At 47.9% G+C, this 27,997-nt stretch overlaps 2 protein-coding genes across 5 annotated transcripts; both read right to left on the bottom strand.

Moving 5' to 3' along the window:
- Positions 1–91: 91 nt before the first annotated feature.
- KMO (kynurenine 3-monooxygenase) lies at positions 92–10,696 on the bottom strand. Its single transcript, XM_075029258.1, has 15 exons — positions 10,584–10,696; positions 9,300–9,369; positions 7,616–7,713; positions 6,519–6,608; positions 6,224–6,272; positions 5,377–5,464; positions 4,553–4,718; positions 3,959–4,030; positions 3,291–3,412; positions 1,756–1,903; positions 1,224–1,281; positions 1,026–1,108; positions 652–753; positions 505–564; positions 92–304 (listed from the first exon to the last, which is right to left on the bottom strand). The coding sequence occupies exons 1-15, from the start codon at positions 10,635–10,637 to the stop codon at positions 137–139; spliced, it is 1,428 nt and encodes a 475-aa protein (XP_074885359.1). The 5' UTR covers positions 10,638–10,696; the 3' UTR covers positions 92–136.
- Positions 10,697–13,595: 2,899 nt separating this feature from the next.
- Positions 13,596–24,343, bottom strand: C5H21orf58 (chromosome 5 C21orf58 homolog). 4 transcript variants are annotated; one of them, XM_075029254.1, is made up of 9 exons: positions 24,288–24,343; positions 23,742–23,813; positions 22,138–22,195; positions 20,190–20,257; positions 19,329–19,472; positions 18,743–18,857; positions 17,200–17,339; positions 15,242–15,414; positions 13,596–13,859 (listed from the first exon to the last, which is right to left on the bottom strand). In XM_075029254.1, the coding sequence occupies exons 2-9, from the start codon at positions 23,799–23,801 to the stop codon at positions 13,844–13,846; spliced, it is 774 nt and encodes a 257-aa protein (XP_074885355.1). In that variant the 5' UTR covers positions 23,802–23,813; positions 24,288–24,343; the 3' UTR covers positions 13,596–13,843. The 4 variants fall into 4 exon arrangements, with proteins under 4 accessions (XP_074885355.1, XP_074885356.1, XP_074885358.1 ...); XM_075029255.1 differs by lacking the exon at positions 24,288–24,343 and adding an exon at positions 24,128–24,156; XM_075029257.1 differs by lacking the exons at positions 22,138–22,195; positions 24,288–24,343 and having other exon boundaries at positions 23,742–24,120.
- Positions 24,344–27,997: the final 3,654 nt, after the last annotated feature.

The raw sequence follows: 27,997 nt of genomic DNA, 5'->3' as shown, positions 1-27,997 counted from the left end.
GGGAGAGGGACCACCACTGCTCCCAGGAGAGGAGCTGCAGGACCTGCCAGGCCACATCCCAAGACAGTCAAGATCACTCAGCTGAGGCAACAGCCCATGCCTTCACTTTTATTACAACCAGGAGCTCCCCTTACATTTAAGCCACTTGTGCGCCAAAGGGAAAATTTCCAATATTCTTGAGATAATGGGACCAGCCCCACAAGTTTCCCAGGTGGACGTCCAAGTTCCGTGCCACCCGCTTTATGAGCAGGTAGGTGCCACACAGTCCTGCTGCCCCCATGACAAAAAGCCCTTGATTAATTATCTGCAAGTGCAAAGAGAAACCCCAGTGTCATCAGAGGTTTGTTCCTACGCTGCAGCACCAAGCAAAGTCTTCACACCTGCACCCACCTGGCAATATCCCACCACCAAAGCTCCCCCCTGCAGTTGAGCAGTGCTGGCATGCAGGATGTGGAGCTCACGAGGCTCATGGCATGGGGAGGATGGGCATCACCACTGACCAACCTTTTTCTGCCATTTCCAGCGCTGAAGTGCCTCATGGTAGCGAATTCTGGTGAAGGTCACCTAGGAGGGTTGCAGGAGCACATCACCACCTCAAAGTCAGCCAGGAGGAGCTAGCTCAGGCAGCAGGGACCGAGGTGCTGGCCTTACCATGGTGTACAGCGGGACAATGGTGGAAGGCATGAGGATGTGGAGGAAGTTGTCCACGTGCTTCCGGAAAATGAACCATGTTGAGTTCACGTGCTTGCGCATCTGCAACAGGGCAACCATCACCCCTTTGCCGGGTGTCTTGGCAGAGCCCCCTGCATTTCGCTAGCTGTCCCACTGCCTGTCCTGGGAGTCACCGCAGGGAGCAGAGCCTCCCCAGCCCCAGCAGCATTCCCAAGGACCTCTTTAGCCTAAGTCTGCTGGAATAAGAGCCCAACCAGAGTCTTGCCAGAGACCCTGCCCGCTGTGTGCATCCTAACAAGGTGCTGCTGTGTGCATGCCCCATGGGACCACAAGTCTCTGTGTGGCTCGCCTACCTCTATGTAGTTGTACATGGCTAAATCTGAGATTGCGTGGTCATCTGGCACCCTCAGCCTGGAGAATTCAGGGAGGCAGGCACCTGGGAGAACAAAGTGGCAGCTCACGGGCAGCTCCCCAGCAGGGTATCCAGCTGCCTTCAGCTGCAGAGGGATCCTCCTCTGCTCTCGCTCCTCCTCCCTGGCCAGCTCACTCACCAAGGTCATTGTGGAACTGGTCCATTAATTCATCAAAGACCAGACAATCCTCAAAGCCCTGGGAGGAAAATTAGAGGGTAAATAGGCAGAAGGAACCATGCGTTCATGAGAAGTGCCCTCACGGATGCTTAGCTAGCGTAGCTGTTTGCATGCGCAGTGTCCCACTGACCACAGCTTCAGAGCAGGAGTCTTACTCCAGGCCACTCCGCCAGGGGTCTCGCAGAGAGATCCAGGGGCTTACCTTTCCCGGCAGCCTGGGCCTGGTGTGCTGGACCCCCCTCCCACGCAGTCCTCTGCCCCATGGGAAGGCGGCACCACTGGCCTCATCCCCTCTCCTCCCCACAAAACAGCCAGGTCCTACTGAGCAGCCAGGTGCCGGAGGGGAGTTCCAACACCTGCCAATGCTGAGGACATCAGGCTGTGGGACAGGCCAGCCCATGAACTCTATGGAGCTACACTCTAAACCCAGGCATTTCTGGGTGAAGAGAGTGGGGACCCAACTGACATGGCCCAGGGCCAGCCATGAACTTACTGCATTCATGCCCTGTCCGTAGAAGGGCACAACAGCATGCGCGGCATCTCCCATCAGCACACATCGGGAAGCAAGGTGGTAGGAAGAGCACTTCACAGATATCATGGCCTGGGCTGGCAGCAAAAAGTAATCGTGCTTCAGCTCTCGCCTTCAGGCAAAATAACAAATACTTTACTTGTGGGACCACAAGAGACAAGAAGAGCAAGTCATGCCATGTCCAAACTCAGGAAGACGGCCACAGGCGCTGTCAGCGTTGGGATGCAAAACCCAAGCCTATTCACTAGGCTATTTGTGTTGGGAAAAACGTGGGAGCCAGAAAACCTATTTCATTAACTTGTTCCTATGGACCAAATATTTTGTCTGCAGGTTTTAAGCTCTGCGCACCACCTGACCGTGAGTAAGAGTGTAATTAACATCTCAATCCTCTTACCACAAGCAGTGGTGGATGTCAGTCACTGTAGGAAGGCTATACCGGAGGATACCTAAGTTTATATGAAGCCCTGTGATACACTCTCCTTAAGAGGAAAGGAAACTGCCTAACACAGCGGAGACCCTTCCTCAGCCAAAAAAAGCCCATAACAGATAAACTATGTTGCAAAGCAGAAGCATTAATAGTGTGCGCTGGAGCTCCCACTGGCTGGAACTTCCCTCTTTACAGGAAAATGAGGGCACACTGAACAGAGCCACGGCCATCAGGACGTGTGCTGGAAAGGCTGGTCCCGGTCCCTGCTCCCACTGGGGCCCCCAGGAGGAGCAGGATGCTCTGGCTCTGGTGCTGCTGCCCTTCCCTGTGCTCTTTGCCCAGCAGCGAGAGGGTCCCCACTACCCAGGGAGCAGCATGCCACTGGGAACTGCCTGTTCTTGCGTCTCACAGCTCTGATATTTGTTTTAGCCATACAATCAATAAGTGCTAGACTTTGTTTAGTCAGCACAGTGGGCTTTGGGGGTTGTTTCTGTTTTTGCCAAGCCCAGCTTTTCTCAGTCTGTTAGCTGAAATCCCAACATTTGTGCAACCCAGCTATCTGAACAGCGGGACCACCTTCATGCTGCTGGTTTCAGTGTGCAACCATTACCTTTGCTCTAGTAGACTCACTTTGCTCACCCACCTCTAACGTCAAAAACCCACAGCTTATGAACAGCTAATCCCTCCCTTGAGTTCAAAACCTTTAATAGCAATACAAAACCGGCAGGAGTTGATCTGCTCTTCGCTCCTGCAATGGCAGGGCCTGGGCTGTGCCTCCAAGGGACAGAGCAGTGCTTCAGTGTGACTCCATCAGAAACTGCTGCGGGATGGGGCTGCATCCTGCTGCTGAGCCTGCTATTCCAGCGTGGACGCAATGCGGACCTTGGTCTGTTCGCTCCCTCTCCTTCAGACCTACAGGCCACGGGGATCCACCCCAACAGCATTCACAACCCCTTGGGCCGCCAGCTTCAGCGGAGTCTCTGTCACCGGGACCCCGAGGCTGGGTGGGGATGCATCCCCTGGCTTCATGGCACTGTGTTGATGAGCAAGAAGGGAAAATGGGAACACTTACTCTCCGATGAGGGGGATGGCATCTGGGAAGTAGGTCTGGAAAAAACCCAGCACTTGCTCTCCTGTTGTGAGCTTCTCAAATTCCTCAAAGGGCATGAAGAGCGTGCAGGTGAAGGACTTGTCCTGCCAGCCGGGGAGGAAGGTCAGAAAGAAGCCCAGAGGCCATAGAGAGCACCTGACACCTGGAGCAGCAGCTCAGCGCCCAGCCTGTCACCCGGCAATCGCAGCAACCCACCTGCGCAGCAGGGACGACCGCCCAGCCACCCCATTTCCCATGGTGGGCTTGCACATGCTGGGGGCAGGCAGGGGGGATGCAGAAACAGGCAGTGTGTGATCTGCCAGCACGGGTCTGGCACGCTGCCCTGGTACTCCTGTATCTGGTTTATAACATCCAGCTGCAGAGAGCTGGTTTTCAGGGGGTTCACGTGGGCTCGGATGCGTGGGCAGAGAGAGGTGGCACAGGTACCTGCTCAGTGGTGTGGGGCAGGGCTGGCTCTGGGGGTCCTGTCCTGCACGCCCCCCCTGGCTGTGGGATGCCTGGCACAAGCTGGGGTACCTCCTGGCTCCCTGTTCGCCCTCCCAGTCCCTGCCACATGCCTGCCACTACAGCCAGTTCATCCCCACAAGCTCCATCCCATGCCCCAAAGGAGCATGGACATGGGTTATCACCATGTTGGGCAGTGCAATCATCATGAAGGTGTTTCTCGGCCAGATATGGAGGTAGTTTGGTTCCATGGCAAACTGAAAGAGAAGGAAAATTGCCTTGTGTCCCTGACCTGCCCTGCTTAGCTTCCCCAGCCCAGCCTCTGGTTACTCTCCACACCAGCACACCAGTTCCCATCCTTTGTCCCAAGAGAAGTCACAATGACCACAGGGCCCCTTTCTGGTACCTGATGCTTCAGGGAGACACAGAGCAAGGGCAAGAGGAAAGGGTAGAAAAGATGGGCAAAAATCTGCTGGTTTGCAATTACTGATATCCTCACAGACAAGTCCCTGAATCCCCAGGACCTCTCAGAGCTAGAGTTAATTCTGCTTCTCCGGGGCAGGCTCTTCAAGATCTTTACAGCCAGGTACCAAGACATTGGCTCTACCACTGGAAGAGGAGAAGATGCCTGCCTTCTCCTAGGAAAGTTTTAATCCCTTGGCTGAGCCCCAGGCAAGAAAGTAGCTTCTCTAGAGCTGCTGTAGCAGAGCCACCATGAGAGGGGAGCAGGATGTCCCACCCGCAAGGGTGGTAGCAGCCCCTGAGAGAGGCATACTTACGTCTCCATCCTTGGGAGGGATGGTCAGCTCCATATAGCCATGAGGAATGTACTCATGACTGTAGTTAAAGCGCGTTTGCCTCATGAACTGCTTTCTGACTGTTGAGAAGGCTCCATCGCATCCCACGATAAGATCGTAGATTAATTCCAAGGGCCGCTGGTGAGACCTGAAAGCAAGAGAGAGTCCCTTGGATCAATCCTGCCGTAACTCCAGGTCAGCTGCGCACCGCTGCACACAGTGGTTCTGCCTTTTGCAAAATGCCGGGGCCACCTCCAGTGTTATTAATCTTCTAGGGTGAGGGAAGATTGGCTTTCCCTGACTAGGAAGCTCAGTGTTAGGATAAGTAATTATCCTGTAGGTTATCAAAAGCATAACTCTGCCAGATCTGCCCAAGAATGCAATAGGCACTGTTGGGATAATGCTGCTATTTCATAGAATCTGCATCCCCAGGTGGGCAGGATGCATGACCAGAACTTAACACAACTATGAAACAAGGTCATTAGCTTCCCTCCCTGATGAGCAATCTGCCCCTGAAAACCAGCGCTGTGGAGACTGGCACATTTATTCCCTGCACAGGTCATCAAGCATGTGTTTAGCCTGCTGCCAGGCTGCTGGGGGGTTAGCGAGTTGCTTAAAGGTTTTTTAGCCTCCCCATGAATCCTGCTTTGATGTGTCTCCTTTCCAAAGCTGACACCAAGTTTTGTCCGCTCAGGAATAACATGCTAGTTTCAAACTGAGATTGCTCAATTGTTTGACGTTTTATGAATGATTAAGCAGAAACTAACTGAACACAGCACTTGATGCCGGGCTTGCGCAGGGACTACCTTTGTATGGTTAACTTCCCCAACTCTGCGTTGCAACCCAGGAGCTTGTGTCCAAAGTACAGTTTAGTGTTGGAGTACTTCTCAGCAGCTGTGAAAAGACAACTAAATGTAGAAGCTTGTACTGTGACCCCAAAAATATTTCCAAGGGATCCCTAAATATAGGGACTTTTGCCATTAAAGCAAATAAGATTGCTGTGTTGAGTGATGGGTGGCAGGCCAGGCACACTAGGACTGCATTTGGTCAACTCTGCTGAATACTATTTAAAAAGTGCAAGGAATCCTGCAAAGATTTCTTCCTTTCCCGCAATGACATGAGTCTTTGATCTGTTTCCACTGTCACTACGTTGTATTTCAGGATGGGATGAGGTGCCTGTAATCAATGGGAAATTTGGGGAAATTTGGCCTCGCCTGATTACATACTTTGCCACAGTGCTCCAATTTCTATTTGTCTCTGTACAAGCAGGGGTTGTGAAAATGCCATGAACCGTGGCAAGGCTGAGGAGGTATCTATCTCCTGCTTTGGCTGATGAAGTTCTGGGAGCAGACACCGGTGCCAGGAGCCAGGGACCACAGGCAGATCCCACTTGAGGGAGAATGCGGGAGAGCTGCATGTGCAGAAAAGCCTTGGGGGGACTTGTTTGAATATCCCTTTGTATCAGAGAGGCAGCAGGAGAACAGCACAGATTTTCTTCTTTAAAACACACCTAGTTCACATTTGCACTTTCTGAGAGCCAGGTTATGCAGAACTCACAGGCAAAGACAGCCTGGGCCCAAAGTTCATGGGGCAAACCCTAAATCCTCGGTGAACAGGGTGTAAAAGTGTTTGCAAATAGACCTGGCAACCTACCTGTTAGCAGCTCTCTGTTTAAGTTTGCTCTGTCCACAGAGAGAATGTACTGCAAGGCAAACAAACACGGGGTTCAGGAGGCATTGCTGAAGGATGCTCTGCATGGCCAGATGAGAAACACCACCCTCTCCAAACAACCCTGCCAAAACCAGGGGTCATGCAATCCCCTTCCTGCTCACAGTGTCCTTTCTAAGAGCATGAGCCCCAGGCTGTCCATCACACACAGCTACAAACGCCTTCAAAGACCCCTCATGCTCTGCAAAGCATCTTCAAGGTGGCAGCATGACACCAGTACCTGGTTCTTCTTCCCATAGGGGATGGAGTACTTCTTCCCTGAAGGCGTATGTATCCTCCTTGCCCTCATGGGAATGCCTTTGGACACAATCTGAAATGGAAGGGAACACAACCCAGCCTTCTGGCCAAAACTGATTTGCTGAGGGGAAGGCACAGGTTACCAAGCGCCATCCCCACCACGCACCGTGCTCCAGGCAGAATGGAATGGTCTCTGCTCATACGTTTTCATGTGGTTATCCAAGTTACTGGTGAAAATTTTACAGGGCTCTCAATGCCAAGTCACTACATTTTACTTAGAAGCTCATTCTCATAAAAATCAGGGGGGAATTATTTTTGGATAGAAGCGACATGAAAAGTCCCAGGATGCTGGACAGGGCAGGGGATGAAAAAGTCCCAGGGTGCTGGACAAGGCAGGGGATGACAGCCAAATTACATCCTGGTGCTGGAATATGAGCTGTTGAAGCCTGGGCTCTTCTGCAGGGAGCCAGGGGCCAGGAGATCTCACCACTGCCAACAGCTGGATGTTAAACGGTAGCGAGCACCCTGCAGAGGAGTGCTGGGCTCTGAGCCAACTGTGCTGTGCAGAAGTCGGTGTGCACAGATTTCAGGGGTCAGCCCAAAGCTCAAGGTTTTGTGGGAAAATACAAATACAGGCATGTCAGTGGGGAAACCGGCCACTTTTATTGCATCCTGCTGGTACTCAGCTCTTTTGGGAGTCCACCTACTCCTGCCCAATTTGCCCTCACCATCCAGGAGGGAGGAGAACACAGCGTGGAGGCAAACACTGGAAGGTGGTGTCTGAGTGTTGGTCTCCTGGGGAAGCACCCTCTGCCGTGAGCAGGGCCCAGCTGCCCGGGGTTGGGTGCTGCCCCCAGGCTGGGGAGAGCCCCCCCATTGGCAGCTGTGCTGTAAAACAGTGGAGAGCCTGGCTGCGGACATGCAATGGGATAGGTCTACCTCCACCCTCACGAAAGCAGAGCTACCCCTGCAGTGGCCCCTATGTGCTTGGGGAGCAGAAGAGAGCCCGTCCATCACTGGCTGAAGTCAACAGCTTTTTAACCACAGAGAGCCCACCACCCACAGAAGCTGCCAGGGTACCTGCTCTTCCATCCCCACGGCTCGGAGGGCTTGGCGTCCTCTGTGGGACAGGGCCAAGTTAATGCTTCTGCCACGGTTAAAGCTGGCCACCCGGATATCTGTGTGGAAAGAGCAGTTGGTTATGGAGACACCAATATCACAGTCTGGTGTGGGCGGCATCTCCCGAAATCCCTGCAGCGACAGCAGGCAGGGCAGTGGGGAGGTCCCAACCCCCTGCTCTGCATGCAGAGACGACAGGTATCAAAAGGCATGTTCAGATGTCAGGAAGGCAGCTGAGCAGCTCTGAGGGCTGCTTCCTCCATGCTACCTCTGGAAGAAGCAGCTGCAGCCAAGTGCTGCAGAGGGAACGCCGGATCCTGACAGCTCCCCACAGTGCTGGAGGGCACATTATCACTAAGAGCCGTTTCCCCTCTAAGTGGAGAGACCTGAGCAATGAATGCCTGATGCTCTTCTGCTGGGACCCACAGACTGATGCTTTTTGGGACACTGGCAGGTCACCTTCCCAATTGCTGTTCAGATAGAAGTGTCTTGGCACTGGCATGTTCCTCCTCTGAATGGCCTCACTCAGGCTTCCTGGGTGGTCTGGCCAGCGCCTGTGGCAGAACCTCATCCCAATAGCTTTCAGGCTTGCATCTCAGCATGAGCAATGGGCCAAAAACTGGAGCAGAGCAGTAAAATTCATCCAACTCAGAAGACAGGTAAAAGCAACCGGAGGCTTTTGGAACATGTGAAAGTTGTAGCATATACAACATCCAGCAAAGAGTTTAACAGTTAAACCACAGTGAGAAGCCGTCTGCTCTTGCTCTGAGCCTGCAGCCTGCTGGCATTGCTTGGGGCTGGCTGCTGTGACCTCCCCCCCGTTTCTGTGGCAGGGACCCAGAGCTGTGTGCAGGACTCGGGACGGGCCCAGCCAGGAGCTGTGCAGCAGAACTGCCCATCCCAACATCTGCCCGAGTGGGAACAGGTACCACAGAGACCACATGTCAGATGGGGCTTCCTCTTCCCTTCACTGCACGTTGAGTGTCAGCTTCCATGATGTCATTCTCATCTGCTGCTTGGCTTGCCATCTCTGCCCAGGTTTTATTTGTCTGTCAGCTGATAGACATTGGAGGCAAATGATTTCTCTCCCTTTCAGGTGGCACCTGGGCTTCGAATCATCATTTCTCTGTTGTGGTGTCCTGCAGAGCTGGAGACTTCCTGAAAGCATTCCATCTCTCCTTCTGCTCCTCTCACCACCAGCCCTCCTCACCACTGATATCAGTGGTTACAAGTCAAGTGGATGTTTTTAACCCTAACAGAGATGCTGCAGCATTAACAACAGCTGTAGCTTCCAAACTTCTGACCCAGCTTGGTTCAACAGCACTGTGCTATAATTCTTCACGCAGAGACCATTTTTCAAAGGTGAGGATTTCAATCAGTATTTAAGCCAAGAATGTAAAAAAGGGTTTTAGTAGCTGAAGGGTGGGTTCACACAAGACAATGTATTTCAGATAAATGTTCCTCCCCACCACAGGAGCTAAAGGGAAGAGTGAAAAGAATATCCCCAAAGTACCACACTTTCAGATTTCATTTTTCTTCTGCAGTTTCAGTGAGCTCACACAGTTCCTCTTTTGCTTCTTCAAGAACTGCTATCAATAAAGGGACAGAAACATTAATAAAGCAGTAATGATCAGGCTGAACTTACCTTCTCTGGCTTCATAAACGTCAACATGGAAACCTCGTCTAGCAAAGAAACAGGCATTTAATGCACCCACCTACAAGAGAAGGATCAGGAATGATGGACGAAAAGTTTCACTAGTAGCTATATCACAGATCACTACTGAGATGCATCAAGGGAAAGCAGCAGTCAGGGAACGCAGCTCAGCATATATATAGGAAGACCCTTTGATCAAGAACCTTAGAGGACTTCTTCCTGAAGAGAAGTCCTCTTTCACCCCAGATGTGCCTGCAGAGCCCCCAAGACAAGTGTCACCCATCAAAACTCATCATACAAAGTCATACCAAGTTCAGGGCTTGTTTACATGCAGTGATTAATTGCAGCCGGGCTAACCCCTTCACGCAGAGACAACAGGAGCTGGTACAGGCAAGCTCCCTGCTCCTCTCCAGACTATACTTCCCTCAATAAAATTCAGGATGCTGCAGCATTCCCTTGGGAACACAGTAGGGGAAGCTAGACCTGTGCAAAAGCAAGACGTTACCTTAAAAAGGACAGCACACATATGTCCTGCTTGTTATTTAAATGGATGGCTGTCTTTTTCTTGTTTAATTTCCATCATTAATTGCTGTCAGAACTACAGACTCTTATGTCATCAATCTTTTCCAGCAGCACAGGGACCAAGAGGCTAATGGCCAAAAAATCAAAAGAGAGATTTAGGTGCTGCAATGCTCCATGCTGTCCTTTAGAGTCAGACACTCTGCAAGTAGCAATGGAGGAAAACCATTCTCAGACAAAAGTGGGCAGAGGAAGGCATTTCTTCTTCGCCTGGTGTTTACCAAGTCGCAGTCCTCACAAATCATTTCATATTAGTGACTTGGTTAAAGCCAGAAACAGCTGAGGGGCAGGATGATCTGACAGCCCAAATGAGGACTGTTATTTAGTGTACCTGGGCACCACTGCTTGACCTCCCAAACCCCTTCATCTGAGAAAAGGACTCTCGGCAGTGGGATTTATTTGCGCACACTGTTAGAGGCAAGTGCCAACCACAGACATGCATTGCATCTCTGGGGTACGTCAGCAGCAAAGCTTTCCCTCGAGGGAAAGAGCCGTTCTCCTCCTACGAAGTCCTAGCTGCTCAAACGAGCCTCACTGCCTCCCACAGTGGGAACTGAACCAACTCCTCCATAACACCCCATCATCTAAGGGAGGAATGATTTTAAGAAAAACATTCACCCCACATCCAAGCAATGCTTTTACAGCTCCAGCTCCCTGGCAAACTCAATCACACAGCAGCCAAATTGCATTTCCTACCAGACCACCGCCGACAATGGCGACCCTTTTCCCTTGTGGGTCACCGGGCTCCATCGCTGTGGCAGCTCCCAGGTCACAGGTTCTAACTGCTGCGTCTCCACTGCCTGTCCCGCCGCACTGCCCTGACCAGTGGGGACGAGAAGGGAAAGGATGGGAGCGGCTGAGTCACGCCTGCATTCTTCTCCCCGGGTTCATATTAAAGTTTAACTCCCAACGCAGAGACTGTCGGTGAATCGGCCTGGCCGTGTGGCCAGCCACACTGAGCTTCAGGTAAAGTGATGTGAATACAGTGTTATTCAGCCAGGCCTTATTAAAAGGCCTTTTTTAAAAATTGTAAAGCAATTCTGCAGTCTTCAAGGACCTCCTAAGGAAACGTACACAGAGCAGGAGGAGAACTTGCATCTGCCAGGCTTTTGCTGGTGCTTCACTGGGCTGCAACTGCAGAGGCACCGGTGGGATGATGCGGAATAACTCCCGGAGCATCACGGGCACTGTCCTGAGGGTGGGATGTGAACCACACTGCTTGCCCAGAGGTCTGATCCCATCCGCAAGGACATCTTTCGCCCAAGGAAGCTCTGTGTGGCTCAAGCGTTTTGGGGTGTGATGTTGAGCAGAGGGTCCATGCCTAATCTGCAGAAGCTTTCCAGGACTTGGATGAGGCTATGAGGAGATGTCTCTGCGTGCACCATTTCACATGCCCATCCTTGGGTGGAAGTGCCCTGCTGAGCCAACACTGCATACAGTAAGCTTTTAGAAGGGAGGAGCCAATTACAGCCTACACACAATAATTAAACAGCAGACAGTGAAAACACATACATTAACATACACTAACTACCATTTACTGCTAACTCTGCAATGCACAGCCCAAAACAGCAGATATGTCTCAAAGGAGCAAGACCAAATCCCTGCACAAGCACAGAGCCACTCTCCATTGCATGCCCTAGTTCTCAGTGCAGCAAGGGCCAGCTGCTCCTGAGGGGACGGGGAGCAAGCGCAGCGCCGCACCACAGTCCCAGCCTGCAGTACCATGCAAGGAGAGGACATGAAGGACAGGGTCAACAGGAGCCACAAGCAGCCCCAGGCCCAAGTTTAGATGGGACTGCTGGCCTTGGGGAGGGCAGGGGTCCCAGGTGGGTCTGGTTGGGGTTGTTAAAGGCTAGTAGTGCACGTGGGCCCTGCCACTGCATCCGAACGAGTCACCACTGAAGACCCTCCATTGGGTTTCTCTGATCTATGCAGCAGTGAATTGATCCACACTGTCTGATTGATTCACACACACAGAGCAAAGAAAACAGAGCAGAGAGGGCAAAGAGCAAGGTTAAGTTTTACATAGTAAATAAATTATTCATTAATTCTTTTCAGAGCACAGACAGCACACCATTAGCTTCCAGCAGTGACAGTTATTATTTGGAAATATCACTCACAGCACCCTTTGCATGCTTGTCCAGTAGGCTTTACAGATTACTCCACCACCCTGGCTCACCAATTTGATAGGAGCACTTTAAGGTATGCCAATTAATTAATGGACTCTTGTGGATAACACAGCATACAGTCATGTAACTAAAGCTGGTCTCATAATATTGTTTTCTGCACAAAAAGCCTCAGCCACAGTCATGTACCTTGCTCTAGAGGCAGAAGGCACAGACACGTGGGGAAGCGCCCGACTCATCGGTGAGCAGCGCTATGTGGTACGGTAAATAGGCCACAGATTGAAAGTTTTTTCTTCCAAGATAATACACATCAGCTTCTTGCTGCCAAACCTATCTCCTTAGCTGCTGACCATAGTTCTTGGCAAACCAGACTAAACTTTGCCTATCAGGGACTATCTACACCCAGTGGGATATCTTTTCTTCTGGGTAACCATTCCAAACAAAATTTAGGTCCCTGGGTTATCTTCATCAGATTCACTCACAAACTGCACCAGGCAAAACCAACGTAAAGATGTTCTGCACTTTAAAAACAGGAGAAGGTAGGAAGACATTGAGAAAATGCTACTAATTCATTGTTTATCTTTCTGTATTAAACACCACCAGGCTGCTGAGAGTATGAAAAAGTGTTGCTTGATTAAAACTCTGACCAAGCCTTCCGAGGAGTCCTAAGTGAAAACAAAAAGAACAGGAAAGCATGGGCTCGGATTAAAGCCTGCCCTCTGAAAATTAGCAGGAAAACTAAAGAAAGGAAAAGTGTTTTATTTATGTTGCTGAAGAAAAAGACATGCCAATAACCAAGGAAGAACCTCAGGATTTATTTTTTTTTTATTAAGTCTAAACCCTAATTATATGAGGGAAAGCTTGAGAAATAATGAAATGAATACACACAAGTCCAGGCTGCTTAAATTACCTTTCAATAGTGCTTTGTGAAGAAAACCTTGGGTACCTTTGTAAATGTGAGATTTGGGAGAGACTGAGAGTCAGAGCTTTCCTGGGGCAGAAAACACTGACTGCGGTTAGCTGGGGGTAGGCATTGCACTTCAACGTTCAAACCCCATTACTGCAGGAGCAGATTTCTTTCTGTTCTTCTCCACTGAGAATTATTTATCCAAACAGTGTGTAAAGCCAACTCACACAGGTAGGGCAGAGTGCTGGTCTTCAGGAAAATCCAATGCTAGGGGTTTTCTCTGCTATGCAGGTAACTTGCATTTGGATTGTTCCTGCTCACCTTTAGTTCCCTGGATAGGTAATTGCTGTAGGACAAGTGTATCTGTGAGGGAGTAAAACCAAAAACGCTGAGGGAGGAACACTTCAGGCTGATAAACCCTCATTCAGGCATCCTGGGTTAGTTTGTATCATCCTCCCCAGGACAGCAGCAGGCCCCTTTGCAAGGGACATTTCCTCCATTTGCACATGAAGGGGACTCTTAGCCCTGGAGCTGGGTCATACTCATTTGCAAGGGCTCAGATAACACTGGTGTTAAGATTATTTCATGCCCAGGGGCTGCTGTGGGCTGCCAGGCCTGCAAGACACTTTGGGATGGGTTTTCTTGATTCTGTGAAGAGACAGCAAAAGTGGTGATTGCTTGTGGCTGGTCTGGGCTTGGAGGATGAGAGGAAACAATGGAACTAGCAGAAATGGGTGAGCAGACAACAGGTGCATGGTATGTTTGTTCTGAACATCTGCCGTCTTTCTCCTGCTCACTTCTTGTACCAACAACATGCAGTCTTACAGACATTAGGCTGACAATCAGACAGATCATTTAGGAACTGTTCAAATACAGGTTGACCTCAGCAATGCTACAGTCCATTTGTAGAGGAACACGTACTGTCAGTATGTGGGCCACCTGCAACAAGAAAAATGGCTTTATTGTGTTTGGTAACAGCCAAAAGTGCATGCTTGCTGCAGCTGCAGAAGGACAGCATAGATGTGTCAGATCTCATAATTCATGGTGGACAGTAGCTAAAGAAAAGGAAAAAGATAGCTTGAAAGCCAATTCTGGAAGGAGCCAAGAGATCTTTACCGGTACAGATTACAAACCCACGTAAAAGTGAAAGGGGTAGAAATGTTTATCCTTTATAATCCCAATAGGTAAATAATCTGTTCAGGAATTCAAACCCCATGGTAAAGAGGGCCATAGAGATATCCCTGCCAGCAGGTCGCCCATGCCTGAGGATGCAGCTGCCTCCATCATGTCCTTATGTTCACTAAGGCTTTGAAAGTGCCATAGCACAAAAATAAAAGTTGTGTTGTGACTGATGCAACAGTGAGTCCCCATTCCCAAAATCCCCAGCTACTGCACCACACTCTAGCAACGTGCATTTCTTTACCAGCCTCAGCACATAAGAACTTTCCAGCACCGCTGCTTCTATGCCTGCTTTCTTGCTATCCACTCCTGATGTACTCAGCAAGACCACTGCGCTCTCTTGGCTCAGATCCTTGCCCAAGGGCCCTCCTGCCACGGGCATTTGCATGAGCAGACTAGTTCAAACCCTAGTCCCAGGTGTGATCTGCTCACTCCTAGAAAGCCAACCAGGACAGGAGGGAAGGCACAGGCAAGTGAGCCGCTGGAGGAGCCGGCTGCTGACCTCTGCTGAGGGCTCTACAGACCTGGGTGCAGCCTGGGGAGAAGTCCACCCATTTTTGCACTTGAAAAAACACCCAAGCTGCAAGCAGAGGCTTATCGCAAAAGCTCAGCTTTATTTCTGGGTACTGCCCTCCCTTTGTACCATTTTTCTTAGCGAGCGGTGGTGGTTTTTTTTCCAGGAATTTCTGATTAGCAAATGTCACAGCAGCATTTTAAGAATATAAATCCTACTGGGAGCCTTAGCCTGAATGTAAACCACATGCAGCCCTTATTTAGCAGGTGTCTGCTGGGTTCACGGGGTGACCCAAAACCCAGGGTAACAGCCACTGCAGAGCAGAGCCATGCAGCATTGCTGGATGGTGGCTCTGAGTGGCAGGGACGCAGCTTGGTGTCATATGTAGACCTTGTCTGATCCTCATGTTATTCCACAGTAAGCAACGGTTAATTACTCAAGTTATAAGATTGAGTGTATCAAATCATCACTTAACCCTCCTCAATCCCATTGTTGCATTAAAGACAATAACCAGGACTGGCCTTAGTGAAGAACCATGAAGGCATGGGATTGTCTGGCCTACCTTGCTACCCCACCCGTGCAGGAAGGAAGGGCTAAAAGTTTATGTTGTGGCTGCCTGTTTACTTACGTAGGCAGGGCAGGGAGCATGCTCCCAGTCCAGTGATGTGCCATGGACGTGGACGGGAAACCCCCATGGGGCACAGGGAGCACCCCTGTGGGAGGGTAGTGGTGGTGGTGGTGCACCGCAGATGGCCTGGACCTCTCTGCTTTCACAGCCAGGGGAGCAGCAAACTGCAGGTCCTTGTTGGAGAGAGACAAAGGGCGATTTGTGAAATCTGTGCCCCCACAGGAAGGGTCCCTGGCTGAGGGGCTGGGTTCCCACTCGGCCACCCCTTGGTAAAGGAAGTCCTTCAGCATGTGCCTGGAGATGGGTTTTGCAGGCTCCAGCATAGAAGGTCCAGCAAACACTGGGTGACACCATATTTCACCTGATATTCAGAGGCACTCTGAGCCCACTCCCCCCAGTTTATTCCACCGGTCTACGTCAGGTAAATGCACAGTGACAGGATGGCCTGGGGAAGAAGGTAGGAACCAGGGCGAGGACACGCTCTTCCTCTGCCATCTTCCCTTAGACACAGAGTCCTCCACAGAAAGCTGCAGATGAGTCCTCTGGCTCTCCCAACACCACTGTCTGCCCCAGACATCTCCCCAGGGCAAGGGGGAAAGAGTATTCAAAACCAGAAACTGCAAAGTTTAAGGAAAATAGAAAAGGACTTCCATCCGAGGCAACACTCGGTGCAGCTCTGACATGAGGAAGAGTCAGTGCTGCCTGCCATTTCCACAGCTAGTCCACCCTGGGACCATGGCTGACGAAGCCAGTGGGCCTCTCTGCACTGCGGGTGGCCTCCTGGGACATCAGTGCCCCGCAACGCAAGAGCTAGCAGCTGCTGTTGGAGGCTTTCTGTCTGGGGCAGACATTTGGTCCTGACAGGTGCAAAAACCCATCAGCTCCCTCCAGGCCATGGGATGGGCTATGGAGGAGGATTGCGTTTCCTACCCCTCTGTCAAACCCAGGGCTCCAGGCCTTTTAAGCCATCTGTTGCTTTTGCAAATAGCATGTAGCAAAGGTGCGAGTGAGCTGGGCAAGGACTGCAGAACTGTAGGAGTTACTTTCTCAGTACCTGACAACCTTAACATCTGAGAAAAAGAAAACAAATCTTTCTTACAGCACAGGGAAAAGACATAGCTAGCCTGAAAATGGCAGAGTAGGAAAAGTACAGCGCAAGTTTTTGCAGCACTAGGACCTCGTTTCCTTCCCAAAGATCAACTGCCCTTGCTTCTTAAGTAATAAATGCTACAAAGTAGAGGCTAGAAATACATTTTTCCAAAGCACTTAAGGACAGTAAGGAGCTCTATCACCTTGTTAAAAATAGCTTAGGAATTGGGCATCTAAGGCTATGTTCAAAATTACCTACCTCTTATCAGGCACTGGACACGTTTTGGAAAAATCCCTATAGGGATCTACACACCAAAGTATCTTTAAGGTCTGTCCTTTCAGAGCTCAGTAGCCATTTTCAGTTCAGTTCAGCTCAGTTCATTTTCAGTGAGACAGGAACTAGAGCAGTGGGGCTCCAAGTGTGATCACAAAATCTGCTTCAGCTCTAGCCCATCTGAAACTGTCAGGTCAAATTTTACCAATTGCAGGATCTGTAACACAAATACTGCCTTGCTGTTTGCAGCAAGTGGACCTGCAGCAGCAGATGCCCAGCATAGATGGCTTCTGTGCATAGGCTGTTAGTGGTTCAACTGTACAGACTACATAATTTTCAGAGCTGGACTGAATTCAGTTTGCACTTCTGGAGGAGACATTCCTCCATTGGGTCCTGTCACAGTGCTCATCATGGGTAAAGAGGCAGGCTGTGCTCTGCTCAGTAACAGTCTTCTGGTGCAGTGCGTTTGAAGATGTGTACAGCTATGAAGCATCCCAGACTTCCTGCATGTTTTGTCCAGGCCCTGCACCCTCCCAAGGAGATCAACCATTGCCTCGTGTGAGCAAGGATGCCCTTCAGACTCCAGTGTTGTTACCTGCTGTGCATGCTGAAGCAGGGGAGAGCTGGCTCCAGCAGGCTGTGTGAACGCCATCGGTGGCAGAGCCTTCAGCATCATGTTCTGCATGATGATCTGGTGCATCTGAGCGTTCTGCATCAGCATCATCTCTACCATATCTGGGAAGAGGTCACCCCAAGGAAGAAAGCAAGAGCTTTATCAGCAACTGACATGCAGCAGAGGAGTCTCAGTAAGAAGTGCCCTCCAGCATACAGACTGGTCACTGCAACCAAGACAAAGCAGCTGAAAGGGACATGTGAAGAATATTAGCATTATTTGCCTAGGCAGTGCAAAATTACTGTCTATGAATAAGACTATTCATACCAGCTTTTCTATTTCTCCTCCCTTCTACAGGAAAGCTGCTGTTGAGCATCTTCTAGTTTCCCTACAAGCCCACCCCTCTGGCTATGCTGACTGGCAGGCTGGAGAAGGGCTGAGCCCTAGAGCTTTCTCACTTACTCCAGCATGGACTGGCTCCTTACAGTGCTCTCCACTGCTTCAGCTCAAGATCATTGCTTTCCACGTGAGAGGTTTCCTCAACTTTATGTGATATTGCAGTGCCACCTTGAGAGTCCACTGCATGCGCATCAAATCTACTTACCATGATCTCTGGGTTCTAATCACAAAGGACCTGTGCAGCGGAACTACTCTGCTTGGGGAGGGAAGGAAGGAGGGAGAGGGGGAAAAAAAAGAAGAAAAAAACAAAAATCAAGGCAACTCTCCTTTTTTTTTTTTTAACTGGTCAAACCAAAAGTAATTTACATGTATCAGCTTCAGAAAAGTCATGCATTAATTGGGACTGTTTTGTTTATGAAAATAAACTCTGATTTAAAAATTCAGACACATAGGTGAAGAAAAAGCTGAGAAATACTGCAATTTTGTGACTGAGGATTTCTTTGTGGGGTGAAGAAATCTTTGGCTGAAGGTTGAGCCAGGGAAGTCATCCCAGGTTTTTGTTCATGTATTATTTCACAGTAGCATCCACCTATGTTTAGAAACAAACTCTTTTTATTGGCATTGCACTATATTTGGAACAGCACTTTCAGCTGTTCTGTCTTGTTTCCAGACATGGGGCATAATAAAAACCTGTATTGTTCTGAGGAGATTGAACAGCAGTTTAAGAGGGAACAAGAGAATAAAAAACACATTTTAGAATTCTGTTTGTTAATTTTGGAATCATCCATGCGCATGAGTTTGACCTTGTCAATATTACTCAGTGCCTTGGGTTGAGCTGGTTTGCTTTCCCAAGCTTCCCTGGCAGCTTAACCTGGCTTTGCTGAGTTCGTAGTCCCTTTTTCTTTAGTTTCAGCAATAAGAGTTAGTCTGAAAGCCTCTCAGAAATGCTATCTGGCCCATTTATGGAGTGCAATTCCCACAGCTCCAGCAGCAGCCCAGTCGTGAAACAGCATGTCACTGACTAGCTTGGACGCCATCCCGTGCCCCCGTCCACTTGCTGTGGCACCTCGTCTGCCCTCTCTGGGTCTGGTGATGGGAGGTGGCTGCTAGACAGAGGGTACGTCACCTTCTTTAATGCTTCCAGAGCGGGGGGCTGCAAAAGGCTGGGCTGGGGGGATCTGCGTGATCAGGGGGGGAGGCTGAGGTAACTGCTGGATGATGGTGGCAGGCTGAGGTGGCATCTGAAAAAGAAAGGAAAATGGAGAAGTCGGGGTTGGTTTTGGCCAGCTCCCTCATCTTTGTGAGGGTAGAGCAGTGGGTATCATCTGCCTGGACTTCAGTAAGGCTTTGGACATTGTCTCCCACGAGACCCTTGTGGAGAAGCTGTTGAGGTTGCGGGCTGCATGAGCAGACAGTGATGTGCATTGGAAACTGGCTGCACAGCCAGGCCAGAGCGTGGGTAATCCCCTCACTCCTCTTGCTACTTCGTTCCTATGGTAAACCATTCACACTGTTAATTTTGTGCTTTATTTGTAAGACGATTTCCCTTAGATTTTGCTTAGGCCCGTAAGAGTCCCATATCACAGCAAGAGACGTATCTTCCCTTTTGGTGGGATGAGTATTTCCACAGAGCCCCCAAGTCCCTCCACCTGCGGTTGTTGTCTCAGACTGGCCCAGCGCTAGCGGTGTTTCCGAGGAGAGAGGATCCTTACTGTCTGCTGGATAATCCTTGGTGGCTCTGCTTGGGGACCTGGAAAAGGTATCTGGTAGATGTGTGTGGGGGTAGCTCTGTGGTTATGACAGCGTCCTCCAGCTGGTGCAGGGGGCTGTGAAAGCTCTTCCAGAAGGTGCTGCTCCTGCAAAATCAAGTGTCTTCTTAAACAAGAGCTGGTCACAGAAAGGCAGACAGTATTGGTACGCTCTCTGGAATAAATGGGATTAGCCCCTGGGAGCCAGCAGCAGGGCACAGCCTCGCTCACCAAAACACTGCTGCAGAAACTTCCAGCACTGCGCATCTGACAGGCAGACCACAAGTGACTGCTACGTGTAGGGAAGCACTCAAACAGTGCCTGCATAAGTATAAAGAAAGTTTTTCTTCCCACATATCTTGAAGCCATACAGTTTTCAGCGCAAGCAAAAAGGAATGGAAAAAAGGTGAAGAGAAAACTGCCAAAACTCTAGGAAAACATTTCATTAATGGTTGATACCCTCCACAAACTAGGAATAAGTAACAGTTACTATTGTCCCTATTTTGGCGGCACTAAAAATCCCTTCTTTGCACTTTGGCACTACACCAGAGAGCTTATGATACAACAGTTCAGGACAAACAGAATCAACCTACCAACTAACTGAAGTGGGTGCAAGCTTTGTTAGCTGTAGCAAGGGAAGACATACTGCTCTCCGGCACCTCTCCCTGATTAGCTGGCCCAGCCTCTATACTCCAAACCAGCAGAGAACTGAATACTGCCCAGCCCAAGAACCAAAGGACAGGAAAGAACTGAATTCACATCGGCTGTGGACATGCAGATAACCTGGCCCTTTCTGTTGTTCCTGTCCACAGAGAGGGCTCTTACCTTAAGCTCCTGCAGGAGATCTTTCCTTCGCCTTAGGGCACTTTGGAGCATATCTTCACGTCTGTTCCCTGAAGGAGGAAAAGTCCATTATCTTCTCAAAGGATCACAAAGACAGAGCTATTATACCACCTACATTACGAGATTAATTCTGGAAAACTTGTTATAAGATAGCTTCACTTCTTCCACAAAAGGCTTTAGGCTACTTTTCCTGTCAAATCCACAAATGGCTTATGACTTTACGCCACATACAGACATAGCTGCTCAGCAGCTCTACAAAGGCAATGCACCTTCTTTGAAAATAAACTTTTCAGATTGCTCTCTAAAGTCCCCTTTTAACCTCCTGGCTTAGAAACTCATTTTAGCCTGAAATCTAGATATACTCTGTACATGCAAAGGATGATTGTGCAAAGTGTAAAAAAAGCTTGTTCTGACATATCAAAACAAACTCAGTTTTGAATGTCAACCTTTCTGTTTCCTTTTTGTTCTGAATCAACTTCCTTTTCAATTCTTCCCACATACAGCTGATTTTGAACGCACTTGCAATGAAAATAAAAAAGAACGTCTTCAGATACATTGGAGGCATCCCAGCATCTGCTCTGAAAAGCATCACTTCTTGTTTTGAAACTGTAAGTTGTTAAAGGGATTTTTAATTTTTGGCCACGGTATTGAAAATTTCCAACTATTTGTGCATCAGCTCAATGGATGTGAGCCCAGAGTAAAATCTAGAAATATTACTGATCATCTACCAGTAGCGTTTAATCCATAGGTAATATAAACACTACATGTGCCATGCAAAGAAATGAATGCACTGCCCGTAGCATGTGTAGCTTCCATGGGAGTATTGTTGAAGGGAACACACTACTTGTACGTGAAACGTCACAGTAGTCTTTGAAAGGGTTTAAGACACAAGTTATTTTCAGCTCCCTTATTTATCAACTTTTAGCTGGTTTGCTAGCTTTTATAGAGAACTGTCTAAACTTTGGAAGTTTCATAAGCATGCTGGGATTCCTGACCTCTCTGCCCAAATCAAAGTCAGGATGTAATTGCACATGCATGGTTTCCTGGTGAAATAGTTTCCCAGCTCTTACCAACACAGTGCTCAAGACCAACTCTTTCAGTATAACGATTTGTTTCATAAGCTGAGTCACTTTTGTTTACACTGGAAACCATGTTCTGGTCTGCACAAGGCTGCATTGGTCAGCTTCAAAGATGCAAAGCAGCATTAGTAGTGGAGTGTTCCTCCTGCCTGGGTCCCTCAGAGACACACAGCCATCCTAACGACTTCTTTTCAGGATCACCAAAGCCAAGCACACAGCTGGACTGCAACAGGGGCTCACTCCTAGGTACAGGAGCTAGGATGAATAGGATCACCAGTAGTTTACTCCAGCTGAACCAGCATCCACAGCTGAGAGGCTGCAGAGGACACCTGGACAGGAGGTCATTCTTGTGTCAGTGCTCGGCTGGCTGATTATTTCCCTTTGTCAAAAAAAACAGTTGAAGAAATTCAAAAGATAAAATGTAGATAGCTGCAAAGGATAGCAAGCCCATTCTCCTTGCATCAAGGCTGCTAAGATTCACCAGCTTGGTTAGGATTGAGACTAGTACACAGACTGACATTACTGCACAAGCTTCACTGGAACTTGCATTTTTGCTACTCCAATCCCCAGGGCTGCATACAGATTTAGATAAGCAGGTTGAACTGGGGCAGCACGGACTCAAGTTCAGAGTCTCCCTCCTGCCCTCCAGACAATGTTCCTGTCACAGAAACCAAGACAAAGCAAGTTCTGACCACCCAAATGACCAACCACTGAGCACGCAGAGGCCTCTTCCAGCTTTTAGGGAGGAGATGTGATCATCTGGTGTGACCTGCTGAGGAACTCATGCCTGAGAACATCACTAAGCAATTTCTGTATCATGTCCATAATTAGAACAAATGCTACTCTTTTACTTGCAGTTGGGAGAGGTGACTCCATCTTCCCTAGGTTCTCCTGTTCATTTTCTAGTCTCTGTTGGTAGAACCACAACAAGAACTGGTTATGGGACAGGCAGCAAAGTTCACAACAATTTCCAACCCTACCTTACAGGCATATGTTTGGGATGGAGGAAATAAAGCAGAAGTGGAGACAAGCAGTGCTTCTTAACAGCTAAACCACAGCTAGTGAGGGCTACAAGAAATATTCATAGAAGTATGAAATGTCTCAATACAAATCTAGTTACGGTAACAGAACAGTCATGCTTCCAACTGGCCAGGCTATTCCAAACCTGGAATTGATAGCATGGTGAATCAGGAGACTCATACATAATTCATCATAATGGATCATATGAAGAACTTGGTGCCAGACAGTTTGGGGTATTTGGTACACTAATAGGCCTAAATGGCCCTGGCCAGCCTCACCAGGGACTTCCACATCTGCTGCTCATGTGCCCAGGAGCCCCTTTAATCTCAGTTCTCAGTCTTCAGTTCTTACCTGAGCTATACTGGATGAGTAATTGGTCTGCAGTTCAACCATGGCCATGCCTGTGACTGGCCATGGATCCTATTAACTCTGATCCCAACCTGCAGACACTTCCCAGGTTGGCCTTGGACCTGCCTCATCGCCATGAGCTTGCCTGATAGATCTGGACTTTTGGCTGAACCTGGCCACCATGTCTGGCTCTGCCCTGCTTGCCTCGCTTGGGGGCTGGCCGGGCAGGCCCCTGCCCTGCTGGCTGTGTTATTGTGCTCAACTCCTTGCTCCTTAGGGAGCAGATGGCCCTTGTTGCTCCCTGCTGCTCAGAAATTAGAGACCTTTCACTCATGCACAAGCTCTTTTCTTGGTTCTGCATAGCTCCGCACTGTTGAAAGCTTTGCCTTCAAATGGCTGCTGCATCTAAGACAAAAGACTCCACTGTGGAGACAGGTTAGATGCCACTTCCAGCATTCAAGTCTCCAGGAAAATTGTTTTTCCTTCCAGACTTCTCTTTAAGTGGCTTCTGGAGGACACTGAAGCAGGTCTATGCTAGCAGATTCAGATGTGCTGAGGGGGGAGGAACAGGGCTGAGTGGAGAACCTTGGGTGCGTTAGTGTGCAGAGTCACAACAAAGAGCTACTGGGATTCTGTACAGCACCTCATGTGCTTCCAGCATGGGTCTGCCCATGTTTCATCAGGCAACATATCTTACGTGAAAGCAGACAAAAAAGATGACATGAAATTGCCTTAAAACAATCTGAGGTCCTCTTTACCCAAGATTTGCTCCTAAACTTTGCCTGTCACGACTCAAACTGGTTTTGAGCTAACTGGTGACATCTCCCATAAGATCAAAGTCACTTTAACTCTATTTTTAATTTACTGTAGGTCCATGTAAACTTGTACAGTGTTATTTAAGAAAGTGACAGTGACTGTAGCACTACTGCACATTGGTCTGCCTCAGCTTGCATGAAGAAAGAGGTTCTCAATTGGCTGCAGATCCTCTTTGTATCTCAGTTAAAATATATTTATTTAAAATACAATGTTAATGCTTGAACATGCAAAAAGCAGAGCAAAGGTGACCACTGTAGAGTTATTCTCTTACCTTTTCTAGGACCTTGAGTTTCAGTTGTGCCAGGTGATCCACCACTGAAGGATCTGTCATTGTAGTAGTCTCCTGGAAGAGCAGGCAGGAAAAACCATGTTAAAAAGCTAAGGAAAGGCAGATATGTTTTCAGTGGTCATTTTTTCCCGTCCACGATCTTCATAGGAGAATAATTCCATTAGAAAAAAAAAAACCAAACAAGATTGTGAGCAATTGAGGGAAGAAGATGAAAGCTTCAGTTTCACTCCCAGGTAAAAATGAGTATAGATATTCATCACGATGTCACAGATATAGCTTTTTCTGCCATTTCTCTCAATGCATTTTCATGCTGCAGGTTGCAATGGTCACAGAAGGGTAACTCAGGATGAATATTTGTCTGTTCTTACTGGTTGCTAGCCTTTCCCTGGCAGTGTCACTAAGCCCAGCCCTCTGTGTTGTTAGTGTCTTCTAAGTAGGTCAGAGTTTTGTGCCTGAACCTGGTTGCTAAGTTTGTAGTGTCAATCCATAATATAAACAATTTTATCTCCGGGGTGGAAGCTTATGTACCTTTTGTAAAGCAAATGCCCAGCACAGTAGTAGGCAAGAAGAAAAGAAATAAAAGCCAATGGTTCTTTAACACAAGCTCAATGCTAGGGGTCAGATTATGATCTTGCTGATTGATACCTGATACCAATGTTTATCCAACTGTAATGATGTGCGGAAAACAGACTCCACAATCGGTGAGATTGTAAAGTAGGTATGTTTATTCAGCGCTGGGCAGCACGGGGGGGGGGGGGGGGGGGGGGGGGGGCGGGTAGTCCCACCAAAGTCGTGCGTGCCGTCGGGCCTAATTGTGCAGGTTAAGTACATGTTCTACATACATATTCATTAGATTTCCGATAAATGTTATACATATTCCTTAGTTTTCCAGGAAACTATTAGCATATGCAAATGTCTTTTACACAGGCACACTGAAGGTCTCTGGTGGTCTTCGGGAGTCCTCTGGTGGTCTTCCATAGTCTTCCTCACTTGTCCGCTATTTGACCCTCCTCAGACGATTCTGCTTTCGGTCACGTAGGCCCATCTTGCTTGGCTTTTTGTGCCTGTTTCATCAAACTTTGTAGCAACAGTTAGCCTTCACTGCGTCCGTGAGGCCTGCTGCTTGCGGGTGCCTCTGGCTCAGATTGAACAGCCCCATTGTGTCTCTTGTTCGCTATGTATCTATTCTTCTAATTATCCCACACTGCACAGTATAGTCTTTTACATATTTTGATACATCAGTGCTCATTAGTGCTCTTATTATCTAAGTTCTCAGTGGTGTAAAATCATAACAAAGGCAGGAGTTCTTATCTTTTCTGGCCCTATCTATTCAAGCAAGGTCTTTACTTGTGCCTTCTTAACAAGATCGTAAATACATCAAACATTTAATTAAGTTTTGTGATTGTTCATGGTTCCTTCTTGCTCATCACTCCCAAGTATCAGTCTCTGACAGGCTTAATCCTTGACGAACACCAGTCTTTGGTATGTAAAGTTACAGAGAGACAATCATTAAGCAATTAGCAGTTTGTTTTCTATATCAGTAAGGGGCCCATATATGTTTGACATAGCCCTTCACATGAGTTTTCACCACCAGATAGTAACTAAAAACTCAGAAAATTAAGGAACATAGCTGGAACTCATCCCCAGCTGAGTAAAAGAGTAAAGAGGCTATGGTATAACATCCTTCTGCTTACCACCTCCCAAGTGACCTGCAGGGCATCTCCCTCTCCCAGCAAAGCCCTACCAGCATAAAAAACAGGGCAACATTTATCAGTGACATCCATAAAATCAACACCAAAGCATGAGAAAGAAGCCAAGTAACAGATACTCATTCTCAGTATCATATTCTAAGCCCGGTTCTGCTCCTAGGAGACCGAAGTTACAACCCCTTCCCTACTTGAAGGCCGTAGCAAAACCACAGCTGAGCCACTGCTGGCAGCTGGAGCAGCTGATAGATGCTTGTAGAGAGCTCTATGAGAGCAGTGCAGATCACCTCCTCTAGCTGTGACCCACACAGCATGTGTGTGCGATCTGTCCTTAAAAATAATACACAGGGTGGTAGTCACTGGAGAGGTTATAGAAACTGAGATGCGGGGATTCCAAAAATAGCTGTGCCATGTCAGAGCTGGGACTCAGCTTTCTTTGGCAGGGCTCATCTGTGAATGCTACGAGTGACATGGCAGAACAGAAAACCCTCTCACCTGCCAGCAGTTTTCCTGAGAAAGAGCTCTGTGTACACTTTTGTACTTTAAAACCCCAATAGATTTTTCTCCCATTATCTCTGGCATCTTTGATCTCTTCATCCTTTGGGCAGCTGCAACAACCTTTGACAAGGAGTTTCCTAGTTGTCCTAGACTTAAGCGTAAGCCTAGTCATGCAAGTAAACTGTGTAAGTATAGTTGACTTAAGTGTTAGGGAAAAAAAGGATAACATTTAGACTATTTTAAATCTAGATTCCTGAAAAGTTTATTGGAAATCTTCTCATTTGTTATGTGAAATTTATACAATTGTTCCCCATGCACTTTTTCCACACCATTTTCAACATAGAATCATTTAGGTATCATATTCCCATTCAGGTGTTTCTTTTCTAAGCAAGAGAATCTATTTAATTTGTCCTCAAACAGCAGATTTTCCTTGCTCATTGATCTTGTAACTCGGCTGAGAAGGTATAATGCAAGAGCCCACACAGACTGCTCTCATACGCACCTCTTAGCCTCCGCTATCGGCCACTCTCAGAAGGTGCTGCATCAGCTGGACCTTTGATCATACCATGGCTGTATGTCTGTTTGTACGGTCTAGTGTTTATCCTAATTGCTTCTCTCTGTACCTTTCTAGTTCATAAACCCTTTTGTGATGGGGTGACGGGGGTTGTGGGCAGCATTTGGGAAGTGACATAGCAAAGCAAGCTGTGTTGGTGTCTCCAGACAATCACAATGGCAACAAACCTGCTATTAGTCATTGCTGATGAATACTGAGCTGATGTTTTACCATCAACTGGTTTAATACAGTCCCCCCTAGAAGTTAAATTTCTAGAGCCTTCATTGTGAGAGGAATAGAGGGTTACACGAAAGGTTGACAACAAGAACCAAGTATAAGTATTCCATTAAAAATAGAGCACCTGTGTTAAGCAACCGAGTTGACTATAGAGGAAAGGGAGAGAGAGAAACTTCTGCTTAATGTGACAGGTATCGCAGAGAAAATCCAATACTAGGTAAAAAAATGCTTTCCAGAAAATCTGCTGAGGGATCTTTCTCTTCCCACACTTACGGCTGCCCTGGTCACAGTGGGATCCCTGCTCTAGAGACATCTTACAACCTGCTAATTAATGACGTGCCAGAAACATGCCAGCTGGACACAAGAGAATCTTGCCAAAAGGGATCTATAGCTACATGGAATCACAAACTAGGGATCACATATGAACATGATGATGCAAAAGAGCAAAATCAGACAAATTTAATTCTGCAAAGTATTAACAAGAGTGTTAGTGCACCTCAGAGGAGATAATTATTCTGCTCTATTTAGCAGCACTGAAGTCAGAGTTTTAACACTCGGCCTAATTTTAGACATGATGGCTTAAGAGGGAAAGAAAGTCCAGAAAAAAAAAGATAAAAATGGTACATTTTGTAAGTTCTAAGGAAGACTTGGAAGGACTGGCTTTGTTTAATTAGTAAGTAGGTGGTGAGAAGAGGACAGGCTAGCAATCTTTAAATAAATGAAAGGGTACAATCAAGAACAGGGTGGGTTTTTTTCTGTCTGGAAAGGCTGGGCAAGAAGCATTTGGCTTAGTGACGGAGAGGAAAACCTGATAAAACCAAGAAAAATCCTTAATTATACAGTAAGATAAATGATGGAGCAGCTATTTAAGAAAAAACTTTCACAGAATTTTTTTAAAAACAATATAGAAAAATGTATGTGATGAACATTGTAGGACTATTAGACCCCTCCTCGGATACAAAAATGGATTAGATAACTGGTGAGGTCCATACCAGTACTACATTTCTATGATATCTTTTATTGATTTAGATACCTTATGCCCTTAATTTTAATTACTATGATTTCTAAAACACAATATAAAAAGAACCAAACAAACTGGCATACCTGGAAATATCCAGAGACTATAAATTTTCATGTTCTGGTTCCCCAGGAGAAGGCTCTATCATTTCAGTCTTAGAAGAGTGTTTTAATTTATCAAAAGAGAGTTAAAAGAATAAAAAAAGAAATACACACACAAATCACAA

The sequence above is a fragment of the Buteo buteo genome, chromosome 5 (assembly GCF_964188355.1).
Source record: "Buteo buteo chromosome 5, bButBut1.hap1.1, whole genome shotgun sequence".
NCBI classification, from domain to species: domain Eukaryota; kingdom Metazoa; phylum Chordata; class Aves; order Accipitriformes; family Accipitridae; genus Buteo; species Buteo buteo.
Note: the sequence above shows the minus strand (reverse complement) of the source record. Positions and strands in the feature narration are given on the sequence as shown.

What these genes read in the sequence shown, in the direction of transcription:
- KMO (XM_075029258.1), bottom strand. Translation starts at nt 10,637, where the DNA reads ATGGAGCCCGGTGACCCACAAGGGAAAAGGGTCGCCATTGTCGGCGGT. An exon ending in GCCATCCCCCTCATCGGAGA is followed by an intron (nt 1,904 to 3,290) that starts GTAAGTGTTCCC and finishes TTTTGCCTGAAG; the next exon opens with GCGAGAGCTGAAGCACGATT. An exon ending in ACGGACAGGGCATGAATGCA is followed by an intron (nt 1,282 to 1,755) that starts GTAAGTTCATGG and finishes TTTTCCTCCCAG; the next exon opens with GGCTTTGAGGATTGTCTGGT.
- C5H21orf58 (XM_075029254.1), bottom strand. Translation starts at nt 23,801, where the DNA reads ATGACAGATCCTTCAGTGGTGGATCACCTGGCACAACTGAAACTCAAG. An exon ending in ATCTCCTGCAGGAGCTTAAG is followed by an intron (nt 19,473 to 20,189) that starts GTAAGAGCCCTC and finishes TTGATTTTGCAG; the next exon opens with GAGCAGCACCTTCTGGAAGA. An exon ending in TGCTTCAGCATGCACAGCAG is followed by an intron (nt 15,415 to 17,199) that starts GTAACAACACTG and finishes CTCTCCAACAAG; the next exon opens with GACCTGCAGTTTGCTGCTCC.